The 27,488-nt window shown below is 37.3% G+C and overlaps 1 protein-coding gene and 1 long non-coding RNA gene across 2 annotated transcripts in view; one reads left to right on the plus strand and one right to left on the minus strand.

Moving 5' to 3' along the window:
- The window catches only part of LOC133250984 (uncharacterized), a 301,920-nt gene extending 282,947 nt beyond the window's left edge, over positions 1–18,973 (plus strand). Inside the window, exons 3-6 of the long non-coding RNA XR_009737471.1 lie at positions 1,678–1,772; positions 12,779–12,907; positions 15,888–16,066; positions 17,580–18,973. This is a non-coding gene — a long non-coding RNA (uncharacterized LOC133250984). The remainder of the gene's footprint in view (positions 1–1,677; positions 1,773–12,778; positions 12,908–15,887; positions 16,067–17,579) is intronic.
- The window catches only part of PRRC1 (proline rich coiled-coil 1), a 49,313-nt gene that overhangs the window by 12,892 nt on the left and 8,933 nt on the right, over positions 1–27,488 (minus strand). The window contains exons 2-8 of the mRNA XM_061422906.1: positions 25,977–26,097; positions 24,484–24,873; positions 21,848–22,008; positions 18,868–18,970; positions 16,516–16,679; positions 8,728–8,831; positions 611–713 (exon numbers count right to left, since the gene is read on the minus strand). Of these exons, the coding sequence (XP_061278890.1) occupies positions 611–713; positions 8,728–8,831; positions 16,516–16,679; positions 18,868–18,970; positions 21,848–22,008; positions 24,484–24,873; positions 25,977–26,079 (1,128 nt within the window). The 5' untranslated portion in view covers positions 26,080–26,097. The remainder of the gene's footprint in view (positions 1–610; positions 714–8,727; positions 8,832–16,515; positions 16,680–18,867; positions 18,971–21,847; positions 22,009–24,483; positions 24,874–25,976; positions 26,098–27,488) is intronic.

Consider the following 27,488-nt stretch of genomic DNA (forward strand, 5'->3'; position numbering starts at 1 on the left):
TTATATTCCATTTTGTTCAAGAAAGGATTAAAAGTAACAAAAATGTAGAAGGAATGAAACTCATTATAGATTAATGCTTACATTCTTCTGGAAACTATGTGGATAAGTAAACATTTTTCAGCAAAGTGAAAAGACTTTTGCCTTTCATCCAAGGTTTGTAAACTTGCTTCTAAGTATGTTTCCACATGTTTTTAACGATGAACAAATTAAAGAGGAAGATGAGGACAAAGAAAAAGGAACTAGAGTAACCAGGAAAAATGAAAATGTGAGATAAATGAGACAATATATGAAAGGTTAACATAAAATCAGAATAGGTAAATTTTTTTCTAATCCGAAGGTAATGAACACAATCATAAAAACAAACAAGCAAAACAATGAAGAAAAGAGCAACTAACCATGTAATAGATTTACCTTTGCAAAGACCACTGGAAAATAAAAGTAGGGAGGTACTGAAACAACGTGGAAGGGACAGAAAATTGAAAAAGAGAAAAAATTAAAAGGAAAAAGAGGGAAGAAAAATCAAGACTATACCATATTTTCAATAAAAATCTTATTTTGAGAACAATATTTGAAGCCTTTCTGGAGCATAATGAAAAAGGATAAAACTAACCTGTTGTACAAACTCCAAGGGTACTGGTGTGGCTTGTGTAAATGCTTCCAGATGAATGCCATGCACAGGGTCTTCAACTATCAGACAGCCAATGTCAAACCATCTGCAACAGAATGTGTGAGTTTCAAGTTGTGTATGTGCTAAGTAAGTTCTATGAATTGATAAAGTACTGTCCTTCGGATAAAACGCTAGCAGACTGATTAAAAGATAAATCATAAAAAAACATATATAACTGCCCTGTTGGCTTAATTTCAACAGGGGAAAAAATGGGGAAGAACAACAAAAATAATTGAAAACCACGCATCATGGAAAATTCCTTTTCTTGCTAAGATTTGGGGAGAAGAATGGCAATTAGAGGTATTCAAATATGCAACAGATATATTTATTCATCTGAAAATTCAAATAGCTTATCATAATTAAAAACATCATTTGCTAACATATGGGAAATTTTATACTACCAACTCTATGATTAGTATATAGCCAAGTTGCAAAATTACTAGCTGACCTAAAAATAAGCTCATTCAGGAAAAAAAAAATCCTCTCCTCATTCCTGATAAATGTTTCTAATCACAATTTCTGAATTGTTCACAGTGAATCAGACTTTGAGGACAGCTTCATGAAATCAAGAAAAATTTCTTCCATTTTAAGATACACATTAAGAAGTGATAAATTTTAAAACTGACTTAGGTGAGGTTATCAGTACATCATCAGCATTTTAATTAACCAGAAGCAGGAAATCATGGTTTTAAATGAGAAGATACAGAGCAAGAAAATTTTAAAATATGCAGATTAAAGTGCTATGAAATATAATACAGATTAGGAAAATTTTTTTAACATATTCAAAGAAACAACAGAACAGTAAACAGAATAACAACTTTGCTTGAATGGTAAAATGGCAGTTCATTATGTCTACAGTATTCACATTCCAAAACTTTGCTTCAAATTGAGAGCCTTAAATAAGTGATCTTATATGAATCGTTATTTAAGTATTTCATTTGGTATATGAATCATTATTTTATTTGGGATATGACTCAGTATTTTATTTTACACAATTGTGTATCGTGCAGATAGCAGAGGACTGCAGTGACTCAGCTCCCAGGCACGGCACGGACTTCCTGGAAAGCGGCGTCCCAGAAGGTACAACAGTCTTCACACAATGCGGGTGAGCACACACTGGAACTCCCCGTGTCCACACTGCTCTCATGCCCCCATGTGTCAGCCTGAGCATCCCATTCTCCCCCAGCTCAAATCCAAAGTGCCATCACTGTCAGGATCACGGAGACCTCTTCAGTACCTCTCACGGGTGCTGCTGGCCGAGTAACTTTGCCTTCTGCCTCCACCCTCCTGTCCTTCTACCCAACTTCCACTCTCCACCCAGGGGAGAAAGAGTAGCGGTCGCCACTGCTCATACTCAAGGACAGTCACCAAAGAACTCTCTCCTCCTCCTCACCCTCTCCTTGTGGCTGGTGAAATAAGGCAGACTTGGCCAAATCCCATAAGGAAGTCACCTGGACTTAAGAAGAATGGTCGTTCCAAGACTTTGGATTTTATGTAGCAGGAAAAAATCGAAATAGAACCTGAGGAGCTGATACAGGTATGCCAGTTTGTATTTTACCGAAGAAAGACTATCTACCATCACCGATTACTTCCCAAAAGGACATTTTAATCCATTTTACACATAACCCAATACTTTTAAACTTGATAGGTTAATTTCAGAATAAGGACAGTTCACGCTTACATAGGTATTTTTCCATTTTGGTACACAAGATGCTAATTTTCCTCATGGAGCATGAACTGATGCAAAGGTCATCACAGATAGCTAGGTCTTTACTGGCTCTGCTCTGTAGGGGCCACACAACATTGGTCTTTTCTTGCCTTAGTTATAAGCATGCATTTCTCTATCTTCTGTGCATTTATTTCCTATGGGAACATCACAAAGGTTAGTAGCCAAAGCAGACTATCAAGTGTTTTGGGTTGTAGGTTTGCTGTTTGCTCTCATGTTCTTCCTCTATCCCCCTTCTGTATCTTAATATCACAACCTTTCCATCCTCTCTCATTCTTGACCATACTGGAAACCATCAACAGACTTCCTAATACTACTTATTTGCTACTCTTCTGCTCAAAAAAGCATTGTTTGGCAGGAAAAAATATCATGTCTAGGTATGATGGTGCAGTTGATGGCAGACCAATGAAAAGCTGGATGAGATTATAAATTATAACCCAAGGTATCCAAGAGCTGTAGGAGCAAGGAAGATAAAATAGAGTAACGTTCTCGACAGAGACAACTTTATAAAGGTACCCTTTAAGACCTTCAGCTGGTGCTGAGCACTACCCAGTCTGGGCTCAGGTCAGTCGTGACTGCAGTGCACCAAACTACCCCTTTCACACACCTCACTACTGTTCACTGCAGCAAACAGTGAACCTTCTCAGGATTACCTGAAGACTCTCGAGTTTCTTATAAACGATACCTGGCTTTAAAAGACTGTGAAGTGAGGCATTGACAAAGATAGCGCCTTATCGTTACACCAAAAGGAGGCTAAATGAGGCCCATACACTGGATTCAGTAGACAAGGATCTTTAATGACTCATACTAAAGAAAACAGAGGTAAAGGTAGAAGAAAAGATATAGATATTTAATAGATAAATTGAATCTATTTTAAAAAAACAAAAAACAAAAACAGTGTATGGGCTACACAGCAGCAGACAGGTAAATAGAAGATACTCAAACTAAAGAATACAGAGGAAAACTAGAGGGAGCAAGTAGAGGGAAGTGGGGCCTGACCACCTGAGACATGCAGAGTACAGTCAGAAGGTGAACAATGTGTCACTGGAGTCCTAGACAGAGAAAAGGGCCAGAAGCCAATTCTGAAGGTAAAGTGGCTAAGAACTTTCCAGAACGGACAAAAGACATAAATCTAGTGAAAGACAGAAAGGATCAAGCTTGGTGAATCCAGAGAAGTTTAACACATAAGCAACACAGCACACCTATACGAACTATAGTAAAACTGCAAACCATAGTGACGAACAAAACCGTAAAAGCAGCAGAACATCACATTCCCTTCACAGAAACAGCAAGCTGGACAGCTGATGCAGCGGAAATGATGGGAGCCAGAAAACAGTGCAATGGCATCTTTAAAGTATTACATAAGAAATCTGCCGATCTTCAGAGAAAACACCCTACGGAAACAAAGGTACGCAAAGGCATTTTCGGACCAAAGCTAAGAGAACTCATGGCTGAAGTCTAATGCAGTACAAAGAATGTTTTTAGGCAGAGTGAGAATGATCCCAGACTTAAAACCAAAAATGAAGGACGGTCTTCAAAGAATCAATGTAAGTGAACAGAATGCACAGAATACTAACAATATCTTGAGTTTAAAATATATGCACAATTAAGATAACTTACAATACTGCACAAGATGTAGGGGGTAAATTGTATTATCAACAGTCATAATTTGTACTATAATGTAATACATGGAAAAGGCATGATGGAATCTCTAAGGTAACCCTTACATCAATATTAAAAGGTTAATCGAGGGGAAAAAATGAAATAATAATGATCAGTGGATTGTTGCTTCGTGCTTATACAGAAAGTTCAAACTTCCCAACTGAATATTCAAAGCTCCTCAGTCTGTCCCCAGACTACACCTGACTTTCTATCCAACAATGTTTAGCCAAGCTGATATAATCTGACACCTAAATGTGTCTTAATCATCTTTACACTCTTCTTCCACATAGCCTGTCCTACCTATTCTTTTTCACTTATCCAAATTTTAACTACTCTTCAAACTTCAGTTCAAGTACTAACTATTCATGACTCTTATCTGACACTGCTGCTGCTACTGCTAAGTCGCTTCAGTCGTGTCCGACTCTGTGCGACCCCATAGATGGCAGCCCACTAGGCTCCTCTGTCCCTGGGATTCTCCAGGCAAGAACACTGGAGTGGGTTGCCATTTCCTTCTCCAATGCATGAAAGTGAAAAGTGAAAATGAAGTCTCTCAGTCATCCCCGACTCTTAGTGACACCAAGGACTGCAGCCTACCAGGCTCCTCCATCCATGGGATTTTCCAGGCAAGAGTACTGGAGTGGGGTGCCAATGCCTTCTCCTTATCTGACACTATTCCACATCAAATTATTTCCAGTGAACATGTATGTAACATTTCCTATAAGTAAAGATTTACACACTTACAGAGTCACTTAAAACTGTTTATCTGTGTATACATTTTCTCTCCCACCTGGTCTATAATAGACCCTCAAAGTTGGAGTACATTTTGTACACTATAGCTACAAAGTACTAAGCACAGTGTTACTCAATACTAAAACAAAAATTACATGAGTCAAAGTCGCTCAGTCATGTCCAACTCTTTGCGACCCCGTGGACTGCACCAAGCCAGAATACTGGAGGGGGTAGCCGTTCCCTTCTCCAGGGGATCTTCCCAACTCAGGGATACAACCCAGGTCTTCCACATTTCAGGCTGATTCTTTACTAGCTGAGCCACAAGGGAAGCCCAAAAGCAACAAAATCACACGGTAAATAGGAAGAAGGTAGCTCTCAACAGTTGGAAGTTATTTTAATATAAGACAATTCTGCAAATTAAAAAAATTCTCTAATCAAAAAATCCATCCATTAAAAGTTTAATGCCCTCAAAAACAATGACAAATTATGCTGTTAGAGGTTTTTTCCCAACCTACATAGATGAGAGGCAGTGCTCAACAGAACTCAAACCTGGTGACTGCCTCCAGGCCATCCTGCCAGACCTCCCATTACTCTGAACAGCTATGCAAGATGATAGCTGTTTGTGTTTGTTATGGAAGTCAGCATCCAAGTCAAAGCTACACCATTCTATCTTATTTAATTGATAATTAACACAGTCTTAGAATTCAGGCAACACAATGTAAATTTTATAATTAAAAAGGAGAAAATAAGAGTAGAAATGTGAGCTAGGCTACACAGGTCACATGACTAATGAGATGATATAGCTAGGCCATAACATATTTTCTGTCTGGTTCTAAAGTAAGATACATTTTTTACTAGATATTCAGTGTGAGCAATTCTATTTTTGCTCCTAAGGGAAATATAATAAGCCACTCACTGAACCCATTATAAACAAACAACAGTCTGTTGTCCAACAAACTGGACAACCTAGAAGAAATGCATAAATTCCTAAAAACACACACAATCTACTAAGACCGAAGCATGGCAGCATTATTTCCAACCACCGAGGCATGGCAGCAACCTAAGTGTGTGTCCATGAAAAACAAAATGTGATTTATGTATACACATTCAAACACACACACGTATATATATACATGTGGTGTGGTATATATATTTATATGCATGCGGATATAAAATAGTATCTTATTCCATTAAAAAAGAAGGAAAACCCTGCCATCTGCAATAATATGGATGGAATTAAGGTAATTAAAGTAAGTCAGAGAAAGATAAATACCATAGGCTCTCCCTTACCTGTGGAGGTGGGGAAGTAAATTCACAGATACAAAGGACAGACTGGTGGATGCAGAGGCAGGAGTGGGAGACAGGGTAAAATGGATGAAGGGGATTAAAAGGTACAAAGTTCCAGGTATAAAATAAGTCATAGTGTGCGTTGGTGGTATAGTGGTGAGCATAGCTGCCTTCCAAAATAAGTCATGAAGATGTAATGTACAGCGTGGGATTAATCATGAATTTTGCATATTTGAAAGCTGCTAAAAGATGAAAAGATCTTGTCATGAAAGTTCTCTTTGCAAGAAAAAAACAAGGAATAGAAGGAACATACCTCAACATAATAAAAGCTATATATGACAAACCCACAGCAAACATTATCCTCAATGGTGAAAAATTAAAAGCATTTCCTCTAAAGTCAGGAACAAGACAAGGGTGCCCACTTTCACCATTACTATTCAACATAGTTTTGGAAGTGTTGGCCACAGCAATCAGAGCAGAAAAAGAAATAAAAGGAATCCAAATTGGAAAAGAAGAAGTAAAACTCTCACTGTTTGCAGATGACATGATCCTTTACATAGAAAACCCTAAAGACTCCACCAGAAAATTACTAGAACTAATCAATGATTATAGTAAAGTTGCAGGATATGAAATCAACACACAGAAATCCCTTGCATTCCTATACACTAATAATGAGAAAACTGAAAGAGAAATTAAGGAAACAATTCCATTCACCATTGCAATGGAAAGAATAAAATACTTAGGAATATATCTACCTAAAGAAACCAAAGACCTATATATAGAAAACTATAAAACACTGGTGAAAGAAATCAAAGAGGACACTAATAGATGGAGAAATATACCATGTTCATGGATTGGAAGAATCAATATAGTGAAAATGAGTATACTACCCAAAGCAATTTATAGATTCAATGCAATCCCTATCAAGCTACCAACAGTATTCTTCACAGAGCTAGAACAAATAATTTCACAATTTGTATGGAAATACAAAAAACCTCGAATAGCCAAAGCTATCTTGAGAAAGAAGAATGGAACTGGAGGAATCAACCTGCCTGACTTCAGGCTCTACTACAAAGCCAGTTATCAAGACAGTATGGTACTGGAACAAAGACAGAAATATTGATCAATGGAACAAAATAGAAAGCCCAGAGATAAATCCACGCACATATGGACACCTTATCTTTGACAAAGGAGGCAAGAATATACAATGGATTAAAGACAACCTCTTTAACAAGTGGTGCTGGGAAATCTGGTCAACCACTTGTAAAAGAATGAAACTAGAACACTTTCTAACACCATACACAAAAATAAACTCAAAATGGATTAAAGATCTCAATGTAAGACCAGAAACTATAAAACTCCTAGAGGAGAACATAGGCAAAACACTCTCCGACATACATCACAGCAGGATCCTCTATGACCCACCTCCCAGAATATTGGAAATAAAAGCAAAAATAAACAAATGGGACCTAATTAAACTTAAAAGTTTCTGCACAACAAAGGAAACTATTAGCAAGGTGAAAAGGCAGCCTTCAGAATGGGAGAAAATAATAGCAAATGAAGCAACTGACAAATAACTAATCTCAAAAATATACAAGCAACTCCTACAGCTCAACTCCAGAAAAATAAATGACCCAATCAAAAAATAGGCCAAAGAACTAAATAGACATTTCTCCAAAGAAGACATACAGATGGCTAACAAACACATGAAAAGATGCTCAACATCACTCATTATCAGAGAAATGCAAATCAAAACCACTATGAGGTACCATTTCACGCCAGTCAGAATGGCTGCAATCCATAAGTCTACAAGCAATAAATGCTGGAGAGGGTGTGGAGAGAAGGGAACTCTCTTGCACTGTTGGTGGGAATGCAAACTAATACAGCCACTATGGAGAACAGTGTGGAGATTCCTTAAAAAACTGGAAATAGAACTGCCTTATGATCCAGCAATCCCACTGCTGGGCATACACACTGAGGAAACCAGAAGGGAAAGAGACACGTGTACCCCAATGTTCATCGCAGCACTGTTTATAATAGCCAGGACATGGAAGCAACCTAGATGCCCATCAACAGATGAATGGATAAGAAAGCTGTGGTACATATACACAATGGAGTATTACTCAGCCATTAAAAAGAATACATTTGAATCAGTTCTAATGAGGTGGATGAAACTGGAACCTATTATACAGAGTGAAGTAAGCCAGAAAGAAAAACACCAATACAGTATACTAACGCATATATATGGAATTTAGAAAGATGGAAACAATAACCCTGTGTACGAGACAGCAAAAGAGACACCGATGTATAGATCAGTCTTATGGACTCTGTGGGAGAGGGAGAGGTTGGGGAGATTTGGGAAAATAGCATTGAAACATGTATAATATCATGTATGAAACGAGTCGCCAGTCCAGGTTCGATGCACGGTACTGGATGCTTGAGGCTGGTGCACTGGGACGACCCAGAGGGAGGGGAGGGGAGGGAGGAGGGTGGAGGGTTCAGGATAGGGAACGCGGGTATACCTGTGGCGGATTCATTTCGATATTTGGCAAAACTAATACAATATTGTAAAGTTTAAAAATAAAATAAAATTTAAAAAAAAAAAAAGAAAAAAACAATTATAACTATGCTTTTAAAAAAAAAAAAAGCCTCTTACTTGTCAGGAAGCAATTCTGCTATGAAGTTTTCTACTGACACAGCAGTCTGTTTTTCATGAATCACTCCAGTTCGACGCAAACTATCTATCCGTTCCTGGGCACCCTGAATAGAAACAGCGTATATTAGAAACTATTTCAAGTTAATCAGTATTAAATATGCTAATTGATTATATAAGTAATATGTGTATACATTTATACCCAAATACATATATACTCATTATAAACATGAAAACATACAGAACAACAGAGAGTAAATAGTGAAGAGGCTCACTCATATTCCCCTTAGTACTGATAGTCTGCAACACATCCTCCAAGTTATTCCTATATGCATTATTATTTTGGTTGCTATTGTGGAATGAATAATTTTATATTCCATGGTCTAATTGGTTATTACTAATATAAGAAAACTAGGTGTTTTTTAATGTTTTTTAATGGCCTCTGGCAAGAGGCCATCTTAAATGTTTCAATCCTAGTACTTCTTTGGTTGATTCTCTCAAATTTTTCTAGGTAAGCAATCTTATCAATAGTAAATATGTTTTTTTCTCTTCTGAGTCCTTTTATATATATGACCATGGATGGAGGAGCATGGTAGGCTACAGTCCATGGGGTTGCAAAGAGTTGGACACAAATAAGCGACTTCACTTTTAAAATATGCACCAAAATGACAGTTTTTTTAACTGCAGTGTATTCATTACACCAAAGCTTAATCAAGAAAATAATTGCCATTTATGAAATAAAACTGAGGGGCTGAGAATACTATACAGATAACTCAAAAATCATGAATGAAATATATATCTGTAGTAGGAAACTAAAAGCTGGATTAGCAAGGACAAGGCTGCCATTTACTACTTTCATTTTAATCGCTTCATACAAGTACTCATAAATGATATGAGAATGAGTTCAAAAAGCTACATAAAACACTTCTGAGTAAAACTAGTCATGGATAATACACCTATTTTTATCATGAACAGCAGCACTAAGCAGTGAATGAGATTATGAGATCAATTCTTCAAAAACAAAAATTAAGAAAGCCAGGGTACTTTTAGAAACAATAGAATTTATTTCAGAGACAAATAAAAAAAAGGAAGTGAGAACATGTAAACCAACTTGTCATTAGTTACTAAACATGAAAGATGAAAGAAGATGTGATTTAAACTACAATGGAATCAAGCTGTATTTCTGCTTACTCTTGAATCTCGGCTACCTAGCACAACATCTAACTTAACAGGTACTCAGTAAGAACTTACAACATGAAAAAGTGAACAAGAGAAACATCAAGGGCTTCTAAAGGCCTACAGCACTAACGTTAGGCATCACCAAATTGAATGTGGAGATCACTTCTGAATTTGGAAGAAAATACAACAGCTAAGATGAACTTAATTCTTTGTATAGGATACAGTACATCTGCCTAATTCACTCCTCCCAAAAGGTAGTTATGACTAATTTTTATTCTAAAAATGTTTAAAGAAATGTTAATTCAGTAAAAGCTATACAGGGCTTAGTGGGCTGTTTATAGAGATTCATTCGCAACTTTTTAAAGATGGTATCTCAACTATGTACCATTAAAAAATAGTCCTAGATTTCATGCTCCCAAGGAAACAGAAACTCAGTCAGTTCATTTTTAACTACCCTATAGCACAGGGCTTATACTGCATAAGGTTCACAAAATATTTACCTGAACTGAATTAGCACCTATGAAAGATAGGATGGTGAGCTGGGAAGACAAGTTTACTTCTTGTTTTTATTCATGGAATCCAGAATATGCAGAGCAGGTAAATCAGCCTCTCTCCTCCTCTGACCACAGCATTTACTTAAATGCACATCTTTTAGAGTCACAAGTAGAGACACTTTAATATTAGTCCCATGTTTTGAAAAGGGAATTTTAATTTTATTTTTCAGCAGTGAAAGTGAAGTCACTCACTCATGTCTGACTCTTTGTGAGCCCATGGACTATAGCCTACCAGGCTCCTCCATCCATGGCATTTTCCAGGCAAGAGTACTAGAGTGGGTTGCCATCTCCTTCTCCAGAGGATCTTCCTGACCCAGGGATCGAACTTGGTCTCCCACATTGTAGGCAGATGCTTCACCGTCTGAGCTACCAGGGAACTTAGCAGTGAAGGAGAATAAAAAACTAGGTAGTTTAAAGGCTTGGTTAATTTGAAGTAATTATCTCAGAACTGAAATAAGATGCAGAAAGGCCTCTAGAGGTTACACTGTGCTCTGAGAGCTTAAACTAAGCAACTTGGATTCCACACTTCTTCATAATTTCTAATGGATAGTAACAACATGTCTGTTGAATATAACCTATAAGACAGTGGTCATAAATATACTTGGTTTTTCAGTAAAAGTAATACTTAGCATTAGAGAAGTCTTGGGAGCTTCCTAACTTTAATTATGGCTGATTAATTTCCTTACATCAAAAAATCAAGAGAGTTCCAGAACAACATCTACTTCTGCTTTACTGACTATGCCACAGCCTTTGACTGTGTGGATCACAATAAACTGTGGAAAATTCTTCAAGATATGGGAATACCAGACCACCTGATCTGCCTCCTGAGAAATCTGTACACAGGTCAGGAAGCAACAGTTAGAACTGGCAGGCTGTGTATTGTCACCCTGCTTATTTAACTTATATGCAGAGTACATCACGTGAAATTCCAGGCTGGATGAAGCACAAGCTAGAATCAAGATTGCTGGGAGAAATATCAATAACCTCAGATATACAGATGACACCACCCTTATGGCAGAAAGCGAAGAACTAAAGAGCCTCTTGATGAAAGTGAAAGAGGAGAGTGAAAAAGTTGGCTAAAAACTCAGCATTCAGAAAACTAAGATCATGGCACCTGGTCCCATCACTTTATGGCAAATAGATGGGGAAACAATGGAAACAGTGACAGACTTTATTTTTTGGGCTCCAAAATCACTGCAGATGGTGACTCCAGCCATGAAATGTAAAGATGCTTGCTCCTTGGAAGAAATGTTATGACCAACCTAGACAACATATTAAAAAGCAAAGACATTACTTTGCCAACAAAGGTCTGCCTAGTCAAAGCTATGGTTTATCCAATAGTCATCTATGGATTTGAGAGTTGGACTATAAAAAGCTGAGTGCCGAAGAATTGATGCTTTTGAACTGTGGTGTTGGAGAAGACTCTTGAGAGTCACTTGGACTGCAAGGAGATCTAACCGGACCATCCTAAAGGAAATCAGTCCTGAATATTCATTGAAAGGACTGATGCTGAAGCTGAAATGCCAATATTTTGGCCACCTGATGCAAACTGACTCATTTGAAAAGACCCTGATGATGGCAAGGATTGAAGGCAGGAGGAGAAGGGGATGACAGAGGATGAGATGGTTGGATGGCATCATCTACTCAATGGACATGAGTGTGAGCAGGCTCTGGGAGTTGGTGATGGACGGGCAGGCCTGGCATGCTGCAGTCCATGGGGTCACAGTCAGACACGACTGAGCAACTGAACTGAACTGAAACAATTTCATATGCATAAAGGAAAACTTAGGTTTAGTTCAAAAAACCATTCACTTCAAATAAAAGCAGATGGATAGAAAAAAATCTGGTTTGAAATTTTAATACTCTGCTTTATTTTCTTCTCATTAGCTCCCTCTAGTGTACCCAAAATAAACAACTGATAAAATTACAAATTAGTTTGATATTTATATCAGTTTCAATGAATTTGAAGCTTGTATTAAAGACTGTGGAAAAGGAAACGATGTCTAAATTTGAAGGGCAAAAACCAATACTAAAACAAATCTGTCAAATAATAGCAAAATCACAACATAAACTAAACTATGTTCATAAAATTAGGTTTTTACAGAAAAAAATCTCCATCAGCCTTTCAAGTTCAGTATCTAGTTATCTGAAATATCTTTGATGTAATGATATTTAGCACAACAAAATATTGAAGACTCAAGCCTTAAAAACCATGAAATTCTGAGTTACATTCCAAAAATCATGTAGTGATCTATCATTAGAAAGTATTAACGACTTATCAGCTGACAACTTTATCTGGTCCTTTTTCTGTTTTTTTCCAGAACAATCAGAAACCACATGACTTGCCAGAAGATTTTACTGAGTCACTGTGTCATTTGCATCCATAACATCCAAAACGTTATTTGGAATTGTCCCTTTGGATGACACTCGGGAGGATTTAATGTTCTGAGGTAATCTGGGGACATGAGATATGTGTTTATTTTCTACTGGGAGAGGGCAGAGCTTATAAAGAGGAGATGAGAAAGGAGATTCCATTACAAGTACGTATTCAGTCAGAACATTTTAGGAAAGAACAACACATGTGGAAACTGAGGAAGGAGAAGCTGAGTTCCTAAAAACTCTCTGGGTCTACCTCGACCTTGCAGAGTCTTTGTGTCTCACCAGAAGCGCACAGAGACAAGTGTGAAGACAGTGTGCTGTCTGATGGCAAAGGCACTATCACAGCATGGCAGCAGACGGGCAGCTAGAGCTCTCTTAAGGGAAATATCTGTTCTGGTAAGGTTTGTTTACCCCAAACTTTGAAACAGCTCCCAGAGTGAAAACGTCTTTTGCATTAGACTGTTTACTTTTAAAAGTTTACCCTTGCACTTTCAATTGTACTGTTTGTGGCTTGATACCAAATTACCTCAGTAAGGCTGCTAGATATTCATTTAAAAAAAAAAAAAACAAAACAAGGCAGTATTCTAAGAGTTCATATCTGTAAATAAAACAAAGATCTATACTCCTGTAGAACTTAAATTCTAGTGGGAAAAAAAGCATTAAAAATAAAAATAATATAAATTATATAGTAGATCAGAAAATGCTGAATGCTATAGGAGGAAAAACAAAAAGGAGGGTTAGAGGGATCAGGAGTGCAGGATCAGTGGGAGCAGCCTGCAGTAGTAAACCAGGCAGTCAGGACAGGCCTCGCTGCACAGGGAAGACTTGAGGACTAGAAGGAGGTTAGGGAGCCAACCAAGTAGGTATGTGAGAAAAGTGTCTCACAGAGAGCTAGTGGAAAGGCTGCAAGAGAGCAGCCTGTTAGACAAGGATAAGACCTGCAAGGAGGCCAATACAGCTGGCATGGAGTGAGCAAGGGGGAAGACTAGAGACGAAGCCAGAGGAACAACAGAAGGCCACTGGTGTTGCCACTGTGAGAATAGTATGGAGGCTTCCTAAAAACTTACAAACAGCATTACCATATGATTCAGCAACCCCACTCCTGGGCATATATCTGGAAAAGACAAAAAAACTCTATCTTGAAAAGATACATACACCCCAATGTTCATCAATAGATGAATGGATAAATAAGATGTGGCACTGCCATTTGCAGCAAAATGATAGACCTAAAAGATTATGACACGAAGTGAAGTAAATCAGAGAAAGAAAAACATGATATTGCTTATGTGAAATTAAAAAAAAAAAAGTACAAATGAACTTATTTACAAAACAGAAACAGATTCACAGATATAGAAAACAAACTTATGGTTACCAAAGAAGAAAGGGGATGTGGAATAAATTAGGAGTTTGGGATTAGGCTTCCCTGGTGGCTCAGATGGTGAAGTGTCTGTATGCAATGCAGGAGACCCAGGTTCGGTCCCTGAATTGGGAAGATCCCTTGGAGAAAGAAATGGCAGCCCACTCCAGTACTCTTGCCTGGAAAATCCCATGGACTGAGGAGCCTGATAGGCTACAGTCCATGGGGTCACAAAGAGTTAGACACAACTGACTTCACTTTCACTTTCATTTTGGGATTAGCAGATACACACTATATATATACAAAACAAATAAACAATAAGAACCTACTGTATAGCACAGGGAACTATACTCAGTATCTTCTAATAACCTATAATGGAAAAGAATCTAAAAGAGAATACACACACACATATATATGGTATAACTGAATTATTTTACTATACACCAGGAACAATGAAAATCAACTATACTTCAATCAGGAAAAAAAACAAAAAACAAAAACAGGCCAGTTCAGCCAGGTCATATGGTGCTGTGGAAACCACGGTAAGAAATTTGGATTTTTATACTAAGGGAAACAAAGTTCTGAAAAGTTGACCTAGTGTGCTGAAAGAATTATCCTGGCTCCTCTGTTGAAGATAACCTACAGGGCTACAAGGGTAGAAACTGACGACCTGTTAGAAGGTGAATGCAAGATTTCAGCAAGACCTTGTGATGGCTTTACCCAGGGTGGGGGCAATGAAGACACTGACAAGCAGTCAGATGCTGGATGTATTTTGAACGTATAGTGAACAAGATTTCTTGATGAGTTGGACATGGGTAAGGAGAGAACTCAAGGATGACTCCAGGTTTCTCACCTGAGAAAATGAAAGGACACAGATGTCATCAACTGAGATGGAGAAATCTTGGGGAAACAGATCAGAAGGAAAGAAAAGTAGTTGAGGACTAGATGTATTGAGACATTCAGGTGAAGGTGTCAAAAAGGCAACTTTTATATAAACCTAGTTTACATGAGAGGTCTATGCTGGAGACATAAACTCAAATCTGTCAGCACACAGCAGCTATTCAAAGCCATGGGACTGGATGAGATCACCAGGACAGTGAACACAGATGAGGGGAGAGAGATCATCAAGAGGCTGCGGAGAAAAGGAGGCGCCGACAAAGAAAGCAGAAAGGAACTAGAGAGGCAGGGAGGAAACCAAGTGTGGCATCCGTGAGCATTAAAGACATTACGGAGGAGTCTTAAAGCCCATGCTAGAGCAAAGAAGATGGAACTACACTGGTGACCTTGATAGCACATCCTCAGTAGAGTGGTGGGAGGTGACACCCTGACTGAGGGGACTGTTAAGACAATATGAAGCAAAGAACTAGAGATAAAAGTGTTGGTAACTCTGGAAGTTTTGCTGCAAAATGAAGCAAAAAGCTAAGGTAGGAGGTGATGGGGAAACAGGGGTAAAAAAACTAAGGTTTTCTTTGGTTTTTCTTTTTAAGGTGGAAGCAGTGTTTGTACGCTGATGAACTGTTCACTTGTTCTTGCATGTCTGTATACTGATGGTGATGATAAAACATGTATGAGAGGGAGGGCAGAACTCTCCAAACTTAGCACCTAGAAGGCTAAGGGGGACTACGTCTAGTATGGTAATAGGATTGGTTTGGATAACCGACAGTTTTTTGTTTGTTTGTTTTTAATGATTATAGGCCAGAAGACCAAGTATGTGAGATTCAAGTGGAGGTGTGAGTATGCAAGTGTATGAAATCTGTCTTCAAAGTAAGCCATTCTATCATCTGCCACTATCATGTAAGGATTATAGACACCTGCACATGCAATCACAAGGTCATCTTCCTTTACCAAAAAGTACAGCAGTGTCTTACTTTTGGTGAGTGCGTTATAAGATTTAATAGGTTTCTACATGCTGGTGAGACCCTGGCACACTCTGGTTATACCCAGGCATTGTGCCTATAACTTGCCAGGTAGTTGGGTCTCTAAGGTAAATCAGTTAAAAGGACAAAGAAAGAGAAGACTCAAAGTAAGCAAGCTAAGAAAGATTTTTCGGTGAGTGGCTGAGTTCCTCTTACCAAGTACAAGAGAAAAGGGGGACTCGCCAGGTAAATTTAAAACCCTGCTCCCACTAATCAAAACACATTTTTAGGTTTCTTTAAAATTCCACTATCGTTGTAACACTAGAGAGTTGTCCAATTAAAAACCAAATCAGTAGTTCAGTATGTAAAAACCCAACAACTCCACAGAGACCATAGAATTATCGTCAGAATTATGAAAAAATAAGCCAGCAGTTTCCATATCCTAAACAGATGCTCTATTACTCACTTTTAATCCCGCTGCGTAGCCCACTGGCTGTGGGGCAATGTTGGACTGCCCGGCTTCCCCTAGAACCACAGCGAGGCCGAAGACCTCCTGGAAGGCGTCTCGGACGGCAGCAACTTTTACTTCTTTATTCGAGGTCACTACAATATCCAGTTCACCTCCAGATTCTAAAAAGACCAGAAGAAAAATTCAAATTAATGAAATTCTCGTAATTACTACATGCACTAACATTTTATGACATAATTAGTACCAACCTGGCAAAACGACGTAAGATATAGATTAACCTCTTAATTGGCTGAGAAACTGAGGCCAACAAGGTCTTGCCCAAGGTAACACAGCTACTTAGCAATGATATCAGGACTCCACCCTAGGCCTGTACATTTTGACTCTACCATGTGAAGTAAGCACACACACTTCACCCTGTCATCTAACATCTTGTTCTGAGATTTCTCAAAAAAGCTGTGAAACATTTTGCTCTTGAAACAACACTATGCTGTTCCTTAGTAAGTGTCTTTTGGAGCAGCTGAAAGTATTTTCCAAATATCTGAGCTTTTTATTATGGACTTTTTCCTGATTGGAATAATGTTCCACAGATCCCATCTTTATTGGAATCTCTTAAGTCATCAAAACCTAAAAGCAATGGGTTACATAGGAAAGAAAAAGAATATGTCTTTTTTCCCCTCCATGTGGGATATAGCTCTTGACCCAAGCAAAGTACTGTTCCATTAGGCTTCAGCTCAAAAAGCTGTTCAGTTTGTGATGACTCATGTCACTTTTAATGATTATAAAGACAGCTCATTAAAAAAAAATATAGAAACTTAAACTGTGTTAAAATCCATTTCTAATAGTTCCTATGCTTTCTTGATACATTTGAAATTGTTATAGTGATTTCTACAATATTTGTATAAAAAGATGGTTAAGTTCCGCTAGAGTTTTGTTAGATCCAAATGGTCTAGTTTTTGCTGTCAATAGCTTTTTCACACTCAAGTCTTACTGCTTTTTATCTGCTAATAAAAGAAATTTCATTTTGTATCTTTCTCTCCTTTTTTTTTTTCCCCTTTTTCTAGATGTCATGCAGAGTACTAGGCCTGAGGAAACTCTTGGGTTTGAGTCCCGATTTTATCATTTACTAGCTCTGTTACCTTGGGGAGGTCACGGAGCTTGTTTCCTTATAGAAAAATTCCTGCCACCTCACAGAGCTTGCTCTAAGGATTAATAAGGTAAATGCTTCAAATAGGTAATGGGTCTAACACAATACCCATTAAAACAACAAGAGCTCCAAAAATGCTAATTTTTTTTTTCTCATTAAAAATAAGATCCTGTGAAAAGAATATATATACTACAAATTATATCAAACTTGATTACTATGAATATATAAAATCAATATATATGGTAGGGTCCAATTCTAAATCGTGACAATTAGAAACACGGAGACCAATCCAGCTGAATTCTTTGATTCAATTTTCTACTTAAAGGGAAGCAAAGTGGCTGTTAGCTCCACCAAGCTGTATGACAGAGAATAATAATAAATTTCTCTGAACACAAGTTCCTCATCTAAAACTTGAGGAAAATAACACCTAGCTTGCAGATCTCTTATGAGAATAAGTATTTGGCAGATCATATTTAATAAATGGTACTTACCATTAGGAGGTCTTGTCTTTTGACATTTACTAGACAGTCAATTATCAAGAGACTCAAGACTTGAGAAAGTTATTAACTTTTTATTGCTACTGAAAAATCTCTGTTCAAGTACCTGGTGCACAGCTTTGGCCACTAAATTATTATCTTCAATAGATTTACTAATAATTGGTCATAAATCCTGCTGAGAGATTATGTTATTTCACTTATTGGATATGTACATTAACCATCTGGAAAATTCTTGGTAATGAGGGTTCTAAGGTGGTTAAAATTAAAATAGCTTCCCTAGCAAACCTCAGTAATGAGATATTATTAGTAAACAGATTAACAGCCTCTAAAAAGTTTATTCCTGAGTTACACATAACCACATGTAATTAAAGTAGGTAACTGAAGAAATGTCAAAAGCCAAATATGAACAAAGCAACACTTCAAATGTCCATAGTGATAGTAAAATTCATATAAAGCAACACTAACCATATTTATAATTAAAATCAGCAAGTATACTAATAATTCAAATTTTTACTACTGCAAAGTTCGTGCTGTGAAGTTTTCAAAAATTTTAATGACTAAGGAAAACATGAATTAAAAGCACCAAGACTAACAATCAACGTAAGAACATAGGATTGCCACTGATTATAAGACCTATAGGATTACACTCAGTGGCTGACATGAGCACATACTTTACATGGCAGATGCTGCTCTAGTTTAAGTACATACTGATATACGGAGCCATGCCAGGGTCCAGCGTTGTAATCATGCTTTCTACCGAATGTTTTGTTTTATCGAGCACAGATTTCACCATAGGGTTCCCAGCCACACCCTGCACAGAACAAATTCACATGTGAATACACATTCTAAGCAAAAATCACTGTGATGGTGAAACAAACTTTAAGTTTCCAATGCACTGCAGACCTATGCTTCTCTAAAGTGTAAGAAAAATAAGGCTATGGCAACGTCAAATTGCTATGAAATTTCAAAACACTTCCTCTCAACTTCTCTTTATCTCATTGTGGATTGACAGCAACCAACAGACCCCATTTCAAGCAGCACTGACCTTGAAAGTATGTTTATTGTATATAAGCATGTGTGTATGCATATATGTTAATTTCATTTCTATGTAAACATATATTTTTACTTCATTTCATTATTAGTTATCTATATAAAAGACTAGGCAAAACTTATCCATTAGGGTCCCAAATAAAGACTGTAATCAAGTGTTTCTCCAAAGACTCATATTTTGTTCCCTAATAGTAAAAACAATTTATCTTTACTTCCCAGAAAAATTACTTATTACTTTAATATATAATATTTTATATTCTATGAAAGTTTTCTTTTTTCCTACTTCCTATTTGTCTTGTTCCCAAACTCTCACTTTTAAAAAAGTCAGACCTATTCCTCTGAATTCTTAAAACCACACTAGTAGATAGAAAGAACCAGATCTGAGGAGTTCCTTTCATCTATGCTTCTCCCACAGTCAAACAGACTTAGAGGGAGCGATGCCTCCTGAGATTGCATCTGGTTAACAGGCCATGATTCCACCTGTCTCAACTACCATTAAACTAAGGTGATTCAAAACAAAAATGTCTTCATAACATTGATATTTAAGGCTCTCAACTCATCTTATGCTGAACATTAGAAGAGTTATTTACAAAATCTGTACAGCTGAACTATTACAACTGGTAATTGACACGCGAACACAGGCTCTTAACAAGAAAAAGAAGTGATAGTTCCTACACAAAGAAAACGTTTAAAAAGCACAAAGTGATAGAAAGAAGCAAGCGTAGAAAAAATGCCATCTTTCTAATACATAAAGCTCAAATGCTGTAAATCAGCTTAACTACCTAACAATCAAAAAATATGTTTAACATATAATCAAATTGCAACCAAACCCTCAGAATACTGAAGGGAACTTGACTGACAAAGTGACTTTGGAATCATTTAAGAAAGTGGTTAAGAAAAATAAATGGAAAATACCAGTACAGAAAAATTTTGAAGAGAAAAACAGAAAACTTATACAATCAAGTGCTGATCTGTCTTTAAGAATGCAAAGACTGCGAACCCACCTTTCTATCTGACTCAACAGATACTCCGATCCCCACCTCAGCACAGAGTAGGCTTTATTATATTATATTATAGGCTTTATAAATATTAGTGTAACAAACAGTTACAATTATTAAAATAGTGTGGTACTGCTGCAAGGACAGGCAGAGCAGTGGAATAAAATACACAACCCACTAACTGACATTATCACACACAATTTAGTAACTAAGATGAAGCTGACATATCAAATCACTGGGATATGATTTTAGAATACTCGATTAAGTGGTTGGGAAAAAAGTAAGTTTGATTTCCACCTCCATAATATATTAAAGTATCAGCTATATCAAATGGTATGGTAAAAAAAATACTGCCATAAGAAAATTAAAAGAAACCATAAAAAAACAATTATCAAAATGTAGTAGGTAAAGGTCATTTTTATCATTTAAAAAAAACTCATATAAATGACTCCCAAAAATTTAGAAGATTTTGTGTCAATAAAGCATAATAAAGTTGAAATGTATGATAAAAATGGAGAATATGGCAATGTATGACAGCATAAAATAAAATATTAAGAGTTCTTATGAAGTCACTAAAGAAAGTAATCCCAATTCAAAACTGGGCAAAGAATATGAATACAGACTTCACAAAAGAAAAATACAAATGGTCAAGAATCACAGTTAAAAAAAAACTCAAATTCAGTAACAAAGTAATGTAAATTTAAACAAGGTATTATTTGCCTATCAAATTAGAAAATACTATATTTCAATTAATAATCACTTCTCGCAAGTGAAAGATCTTACAGCGGGGTGTTCTGTTATAATTTACCTGGAGAACAATATATATCTGTAGTTTTTAAAATGTTCACACTGACATTTATTAGGAATTAACTCTGATAAAGCAGAGGTACACAAAGATTTGCATACAAGAGGCTCATCATAATTTTATTAATAAGAATTACAACCAGAAAAAGCCAATAACAGGTTAGTGAAATAAAACATGGGAAATAAATGCAATGAATAACATGCTGGGCAAAGTAGACTGAAGAATATTTTATGGCTAGGAAGATGTTCATGATCACTAAGTAAAGATAAATGAAAGACACAAAATTGTGTCCACATGTCCCTACTCCACTTTGCTTTTAATTAAAGAGATATATCTACCTAGATATGCACATCCAGAAGACTAAGAGGAACTATAGAAAAAGTATAGTGAAAGTGAAAGGCGCTCAGTCATGTTCGACTCTTTGCAACCCCATAGACTATATAGTCCATGGAATTCTCCAGGCCAGAATACTGGAGTGGGTAGGCTTTCCCTTCTCCAGGGGATCCTTCCCAACCCAGGAATCAAGCCCAGGTCTCCCGCATGGCATGTGGAATCTTTACCAGCTGAGCCACAAGGGAAGCCCAAGAATACTGGAGTGGGTAGCCTATCCCTCCTCTAGCAGACCTTCTGGATCAAGGAATCAAACAGGGGTCTCCTGCATGGCAGGCGGATTCTTTACCAACTGAGCTATCGGGGAAGCCCAGAAAAAGTGTAATAAGACTAAAAAGATATTTTACAATGATTTTTCCTTATACTATTCTTTTTTATTTTCAAAATTCTCTTAAGTTTTATAATTAAAAACTTACACACGGTTTTTAAAGTAAATACCCCTTACCTTAATAAAACCCCAGAGTCCACCAGCTGAAGCTTCATCCTGACCTCTACCAATTCTAGGGTCTTCCTGCTCCTCTGGGAAAGTGATGGCTGATGTGGTTCCAGTTCCCTGTGCCACAGATGTCAAACCAGCTTGCTGAGTAATAGGAGTTGGCAAAATACCTAGTTAATGGCAAAAATGTTTACATATGTAATTTATTCCATAAAATATCTCCTATAAAAAAGATGCTACAACATATGAAATGAGTAGTTCAAAACAGCTTTAATCATGTTACTATACACTCAGGCATTTCAACACTGAGATATGAATTCAAAGAATCACCTAAATTATACAAACTCCAAAAAAGAAATTTCTTTCCTTCTTCTTAGGCTTATTATCTAGTGCCCTGAAAATGGACAAAAAAATATACCCAAAAGTACTTCATGTTTGCCCAGTGTAGCACATGGATGCAAACAGCTACAGCCTGATTCTCCTTAAGGCATAAAAATAGCTGATATAAGCACTCAAGCTCATTATACAAAATGAAAATAAAAATTAGTGAACATATCCATATACAATATTTTAACTAAAAAAGAAAATCCACACATACATACACATGGGTGTCATACCTGCACTCGGCAAAAATTTTTGTTAAAGTAGATAATCCAAACTGGATTAAAAAAAAAATCACAACAAAGTTGTTTCTTTTCCTAAAATCAGAGAAACAATAGGAAGAATATGACAGGATGAAGTTTTAATACTGATTTCCAACAACCATTCCAGGGAAGCCAAAGAACAGCCATTTCTAGGTGTTCTTGACCTAGAAAATAAAATAGTCTGACACCACCAACTTACGGTACATACACTTACTTGATTTTGAACTTTTACATGGCTAAATAAAACTACTCCCTGGATTGTTCAGTTCTGATAATTTTTAAGTAAAGCTAAACTCAGACTTCACCTTGGTGTTTCTCTATAACCACACAAAATGTTAGGACAAAATTTTGTAATTTTGTCTTACATTTCCCTTCCTTCGTGGCTCAGCTGGTAAAGAATCTGCCTGCAACGCAGACCTGGACTGGATCCCTGCGTTGGGAAGATTCCCCTGGAGACGGGAAACGCTACCCACTTCAGCATTCTGGCCTGGAGAATTCCATGGACTGTACAGTCCATGGGGTCACAGAGTCAGACACAACTGAGCGACTTTTGCTTTCACATACTGACCATGTTCTAAGTTTTATATCATATAAAAATCGTATATTTAGTAACATCAATTTTATTTTAATACTTTAAATGAAAATAGAAAGCTCTGAAAATCAAAGAAAAGGGAATAAAACATTCATGCAGAGTAACAAGAACCCTCCTTTACTGCTGCTAAGAAAGTAAAATGAATGGTGCAGCTGCTTTAGACAATAGTCTGATAGTTGTACTAAAGTCAGCAATTCTGACATGCATCCCAACAGCAGCACTATTTACAAGAGCCAAGACACGGAAGCAACCTAAATGTCCATCAACAGATGATTCAATAGATGTGGTATATGTATACACAATGGGATATTACTCAGCCATAAAGAAAGAATGAAATAATGCCATTTGCAGCAACATGGATGAACCTAGAAATTATCATACTAAGTGAAGTAAATTAGACAAAGACAAATATCACGTTATTACTTATATGTGGAATTTAAAAACATGATGCAAATGAACTTATTCACAACACAAACTCACAGACATACTAAAAATAAAAAAATTGATGGTTATCAAAGGCGAAGAGGAGGGGATAAATTAGGAGTTTGGGATTAACAGAAAAACATTACTATGTATATATAACAGATAAATAACAAGAACCTACTGTATAGCACAGGGAACTCTACTCAATATCTTGTAATAACCTATAATGGAAAAGAATCTGAAAAAGAATAGATATAGATATATGTATAACTGAGTAACTATGCTGTATACCTGAAACTAACACAGTGTTATAAAGCAACTTTACTTCAATTTATTTAGGAAAAAAAATGAAGCCCTTCAGGAAAAAAAAAAAAACTCAGCAATTCTGAACCTAGGTACATACTCAAGAGAAATGAAAACATTTCTGTGTAAAACTTGCACACCAAGGTTCATAAAATCAGTACTCACCATAGCCACAAAGTGGAAACAACCCAACAGTTTACCAACTGATGAATAAATAAAAACATGGTATATCCATACAATGGCATATAATCCAGTCCTAGAAATGAAGAATGCTCTGACACCTGTTACAACATGGATGAATCTTGAAAACATCACACTAAGTGAAGGTGGCCTATCACAAAAGACTACATATTAATACAAGTCCATTTGTGTGAAATGTCCAAAACAAGCAAATCTACAGAGACAGAAAGTAGATTAGTGGTTCTGAGAACCATGAGGATTGGGAGATGTATGGAGTGACTGCTAACAGGTGTGCAGTTTCTTTGGGGGTGATTAAAAGGTTCTAAAATTGACTGTGGTGATGGCTGCACAACTTGGTAAATATAGTAACAACTATTAAACTGTACACGTGAAAGTGAATTGTATGGGAATTACACCTCGATAAAGCTGTTTAAAAAAAAAAAAAACAGAGAATACATTCCCTATAGCCAGCCACCTGTTTCAAAGTGTCAATGAGAGAATACCTGTCACTGGAGGTGCAGAAAACGATGGCATCAGGGGTGTCTGTGGAGCTCTTCCTGCATGTCCCCTCGTAATGTCGTAAGTTGAGCCAACAGAGAATCCCGAAGTGGGAGGACCCGAAGGGGGTGCAGATAAGAGAGTGTTTGGGGCAGAGGTGGAAGGCAGGAAGTGGGATAGAGGAGGATGACTGAAGGCAGCAGCCGTAGGTGGAGAAGCAGGAGGTGGCAGAGAGGTAACGAGCGGAGGAACGGAAGGAACTGGTGAAGATGGCACAAAGGGCAAGGGTGCCGCAGGCTGCACAGGAGGCAGGGAAGGCTGGGGGGTGGAGTACACCTGAGGCGGCAGGCTCTGCACAGAGGAGGCGCTTGGAGAAGAGAAGGTGCTGGCTGCGGCTAGGAAAGAGGGGAGGGAAAATCACACTTCAGTGACATGCTTTTCACTTAGTTTTCAAAGTATCTTATTACCATCTTGGAAAATTTTTAAATTTAACAGACCCTATTCCCAAGAGTTATCTTTAAATACATAATTAACAATACGTGAGTATGACTGAGTGCAAATGACTTTCAATTCCCATGAGTAAAAGCAGCAGGTATATAAAATTAAGTTATGGTATTGCACATCTTTGTGTTTCTGTTTGTTTTGTTGTGCTTTTAATAAAACAGACCTGCTTTTCATTTCTGCTAATACAAGCATAAAACCTCACAATTTAGGGCTCAAAAACTTTGGTCAGAAGGTTAATCTCCACGAAGTCACAGAACATTAGACAAAGCTAATGCGCTTTTTAGGATATTTCTGTCATAACAAAGATGATTTCTAGTTAATCTGAAAACAAAAAATAAAAATTAAAGCAAAACAAAGATGTTTTCTGCCTTTGGGCTTAAATAAAAAAGGCTATTTACCTTCATCCTGGCAAAGATTACAAAAGTTTTAATATATAGGCACACCTCACGTTATTTTGCTTCATTTTACAAATTGAAGGTTTGCAGCAAACCTTACGTCAAGCAAGTCTATCGGTGCCGTTTTACCCGGCAGCATTTGTTCTTTGTGTCTCTGTGTGACATTCTGGTACCACTCAAAATATTTCACATTTCACATTATTATTGTATTTGTTATGGTGATGCATGATCACTGATCTTTGGCACTGCAAAAAGATTACAACTTGCTGAATGCCCAGATGATAGCCAGCATTTTAAAGCAATGCTTTAGCAAAGTATGTAATTGAAGTGGGTACATTTTGAAGTGGGTACATTGTTTTCTTTTTAGACATAGGCATAATCTATTACACACTTAACAGACTACAGTATAGTGCAATCGTAATTTCTATATGCACTAGGAAATAAAAAAAATCATGTGACTTGCTTTACTGCAGTGTTCTGGAACTGAACTCACAGTATCTCTGAGGTATGTCTCTAGGCTTTTGTTAAATGACTCTGAGAAAAGACGACAGTATCCTGACTCTCCTCAAAACCCACTGATGCTAGACAACTGCACGTACCTAAAGGAGCCGGGGAGGAGGAGAGCGCAGCAGAAGCCAGGCCCCCAGAATTCGGTGGGGGGGTCCCAGGTGGCGTTGTCTCTATTCCACTTTCTTCCATCATTTTTCAATTTCAGTACAACTGTAAAAATATTAAAATGTAATAAAGATTACACAGTAATAAAAAGTATACTTTTAAACCTTGTATCAGTTCAGTTCAGTCACTCAGTCGTGTCCAACTCTTTGCGACCCCATGAATCGCAGCACGCCAGGCCTCCCTGTCCATCACCAACTCCCAGAGTTCACTCAGACTCACGTCCATCGAGTCGGTGATGCCATCCAGCCATCTCATCCTCTGTCGTCCCCTTCTCCTCCTGCCCTCAATCCCTCCCAGCATCAGAGTCCTTTCCAATGAGTCAACTCTTCGCATGAGGTGGCCAAAGTACTGGAGTTTCAGCTTTAGCTTGTATAGTTAGCAAATAAAGCATTTAGAGAAGAGCTAACACCTATCCTTCTCAAACTCTTCAAAAAAAAAAAAAAAAAATTGTTGGGGGAGGAACACCCCCAAACTCATTCTGTGAGGCCACCATCACTGATACCAAAACCAAGACATCACACAAAAAGGAAAATTACGGGCCAACATCACTGATGAACATGGACATGAAAATCCTCAACAGAATACTAGCAAACAGAATCCAACCATACATTAAAAGGATCACACACCATGATCAAGTGGGGTTTAATCCCAGGGATGGAAGAATTCTTCAATATATGCAAATCAATCAATGTGACACACAATATTAACAAATGGAAGGCCTAAATCATAGGAAAATCTCAATAGATGCAGAAAAAGCTTCCAACAAATTTCAATACCCATTTATTACAAAAACGCTTCAGAAAACGGGCTCAGAGCAAACCTACCTTAACACAGTAAATGCCATATATGACAAATCCACAGCAAACATTATTCTCAACAGTGAAAAACTGAAAGCATTTTCTCTAAACCAGACAAGGGTGCCCACTCTGGCCAATATTATTCAACATAGTTCGTTCTAGATGTCCTAGCCACAGAAATCAGAGAACAGAAAGAAATAAAAGGAATACAAATTGGAAAAGAAGAAATAAAACTCACTGTGGATGACATGGTAGTGTACATGGAAAATCCTAAAGATGCCACCAGAAAACTACCAGAGCTAACCAATGAAGTTGCAGGGTACAAAATCAATACACAGAAATCTCCTGCATTTCCACTCACTAACAATGGAAGATCAGAAAGAGAAATTAAGAAAACAATCCCATTTACCATTGTAACAAAAAGAATAAAACACCTAGGAATAAACCTACCTGCAGAAACAGAAGACCTGTATGCAGAAAACTATAAGACCCTGATGAAAGAAATCAAAGACAACGCAAACAGACACAGAGCTATACTAAGTTCTTCGTCTGAATAATCAATATTGTGAAAATGATCACATTATCCAAAGCAATCTACAGATTCAGTGCAATCCCTCTTAAACTACCAATGCCATTTTT

This window comes from Bos javanicus, chromosome 7 (assembly GCF_032452875.1).
Source record: "Bos javanicus breed banteng chromosome 7, ARS-OSU_banteng_1.0, whole genome shotgun sequence".
Taxonomy (NCBI): Eukaryota; Metazoa; Chordata; class Mammalia; order Artiodactyla; family Bovidae; genus Bos; species Bos javanicus.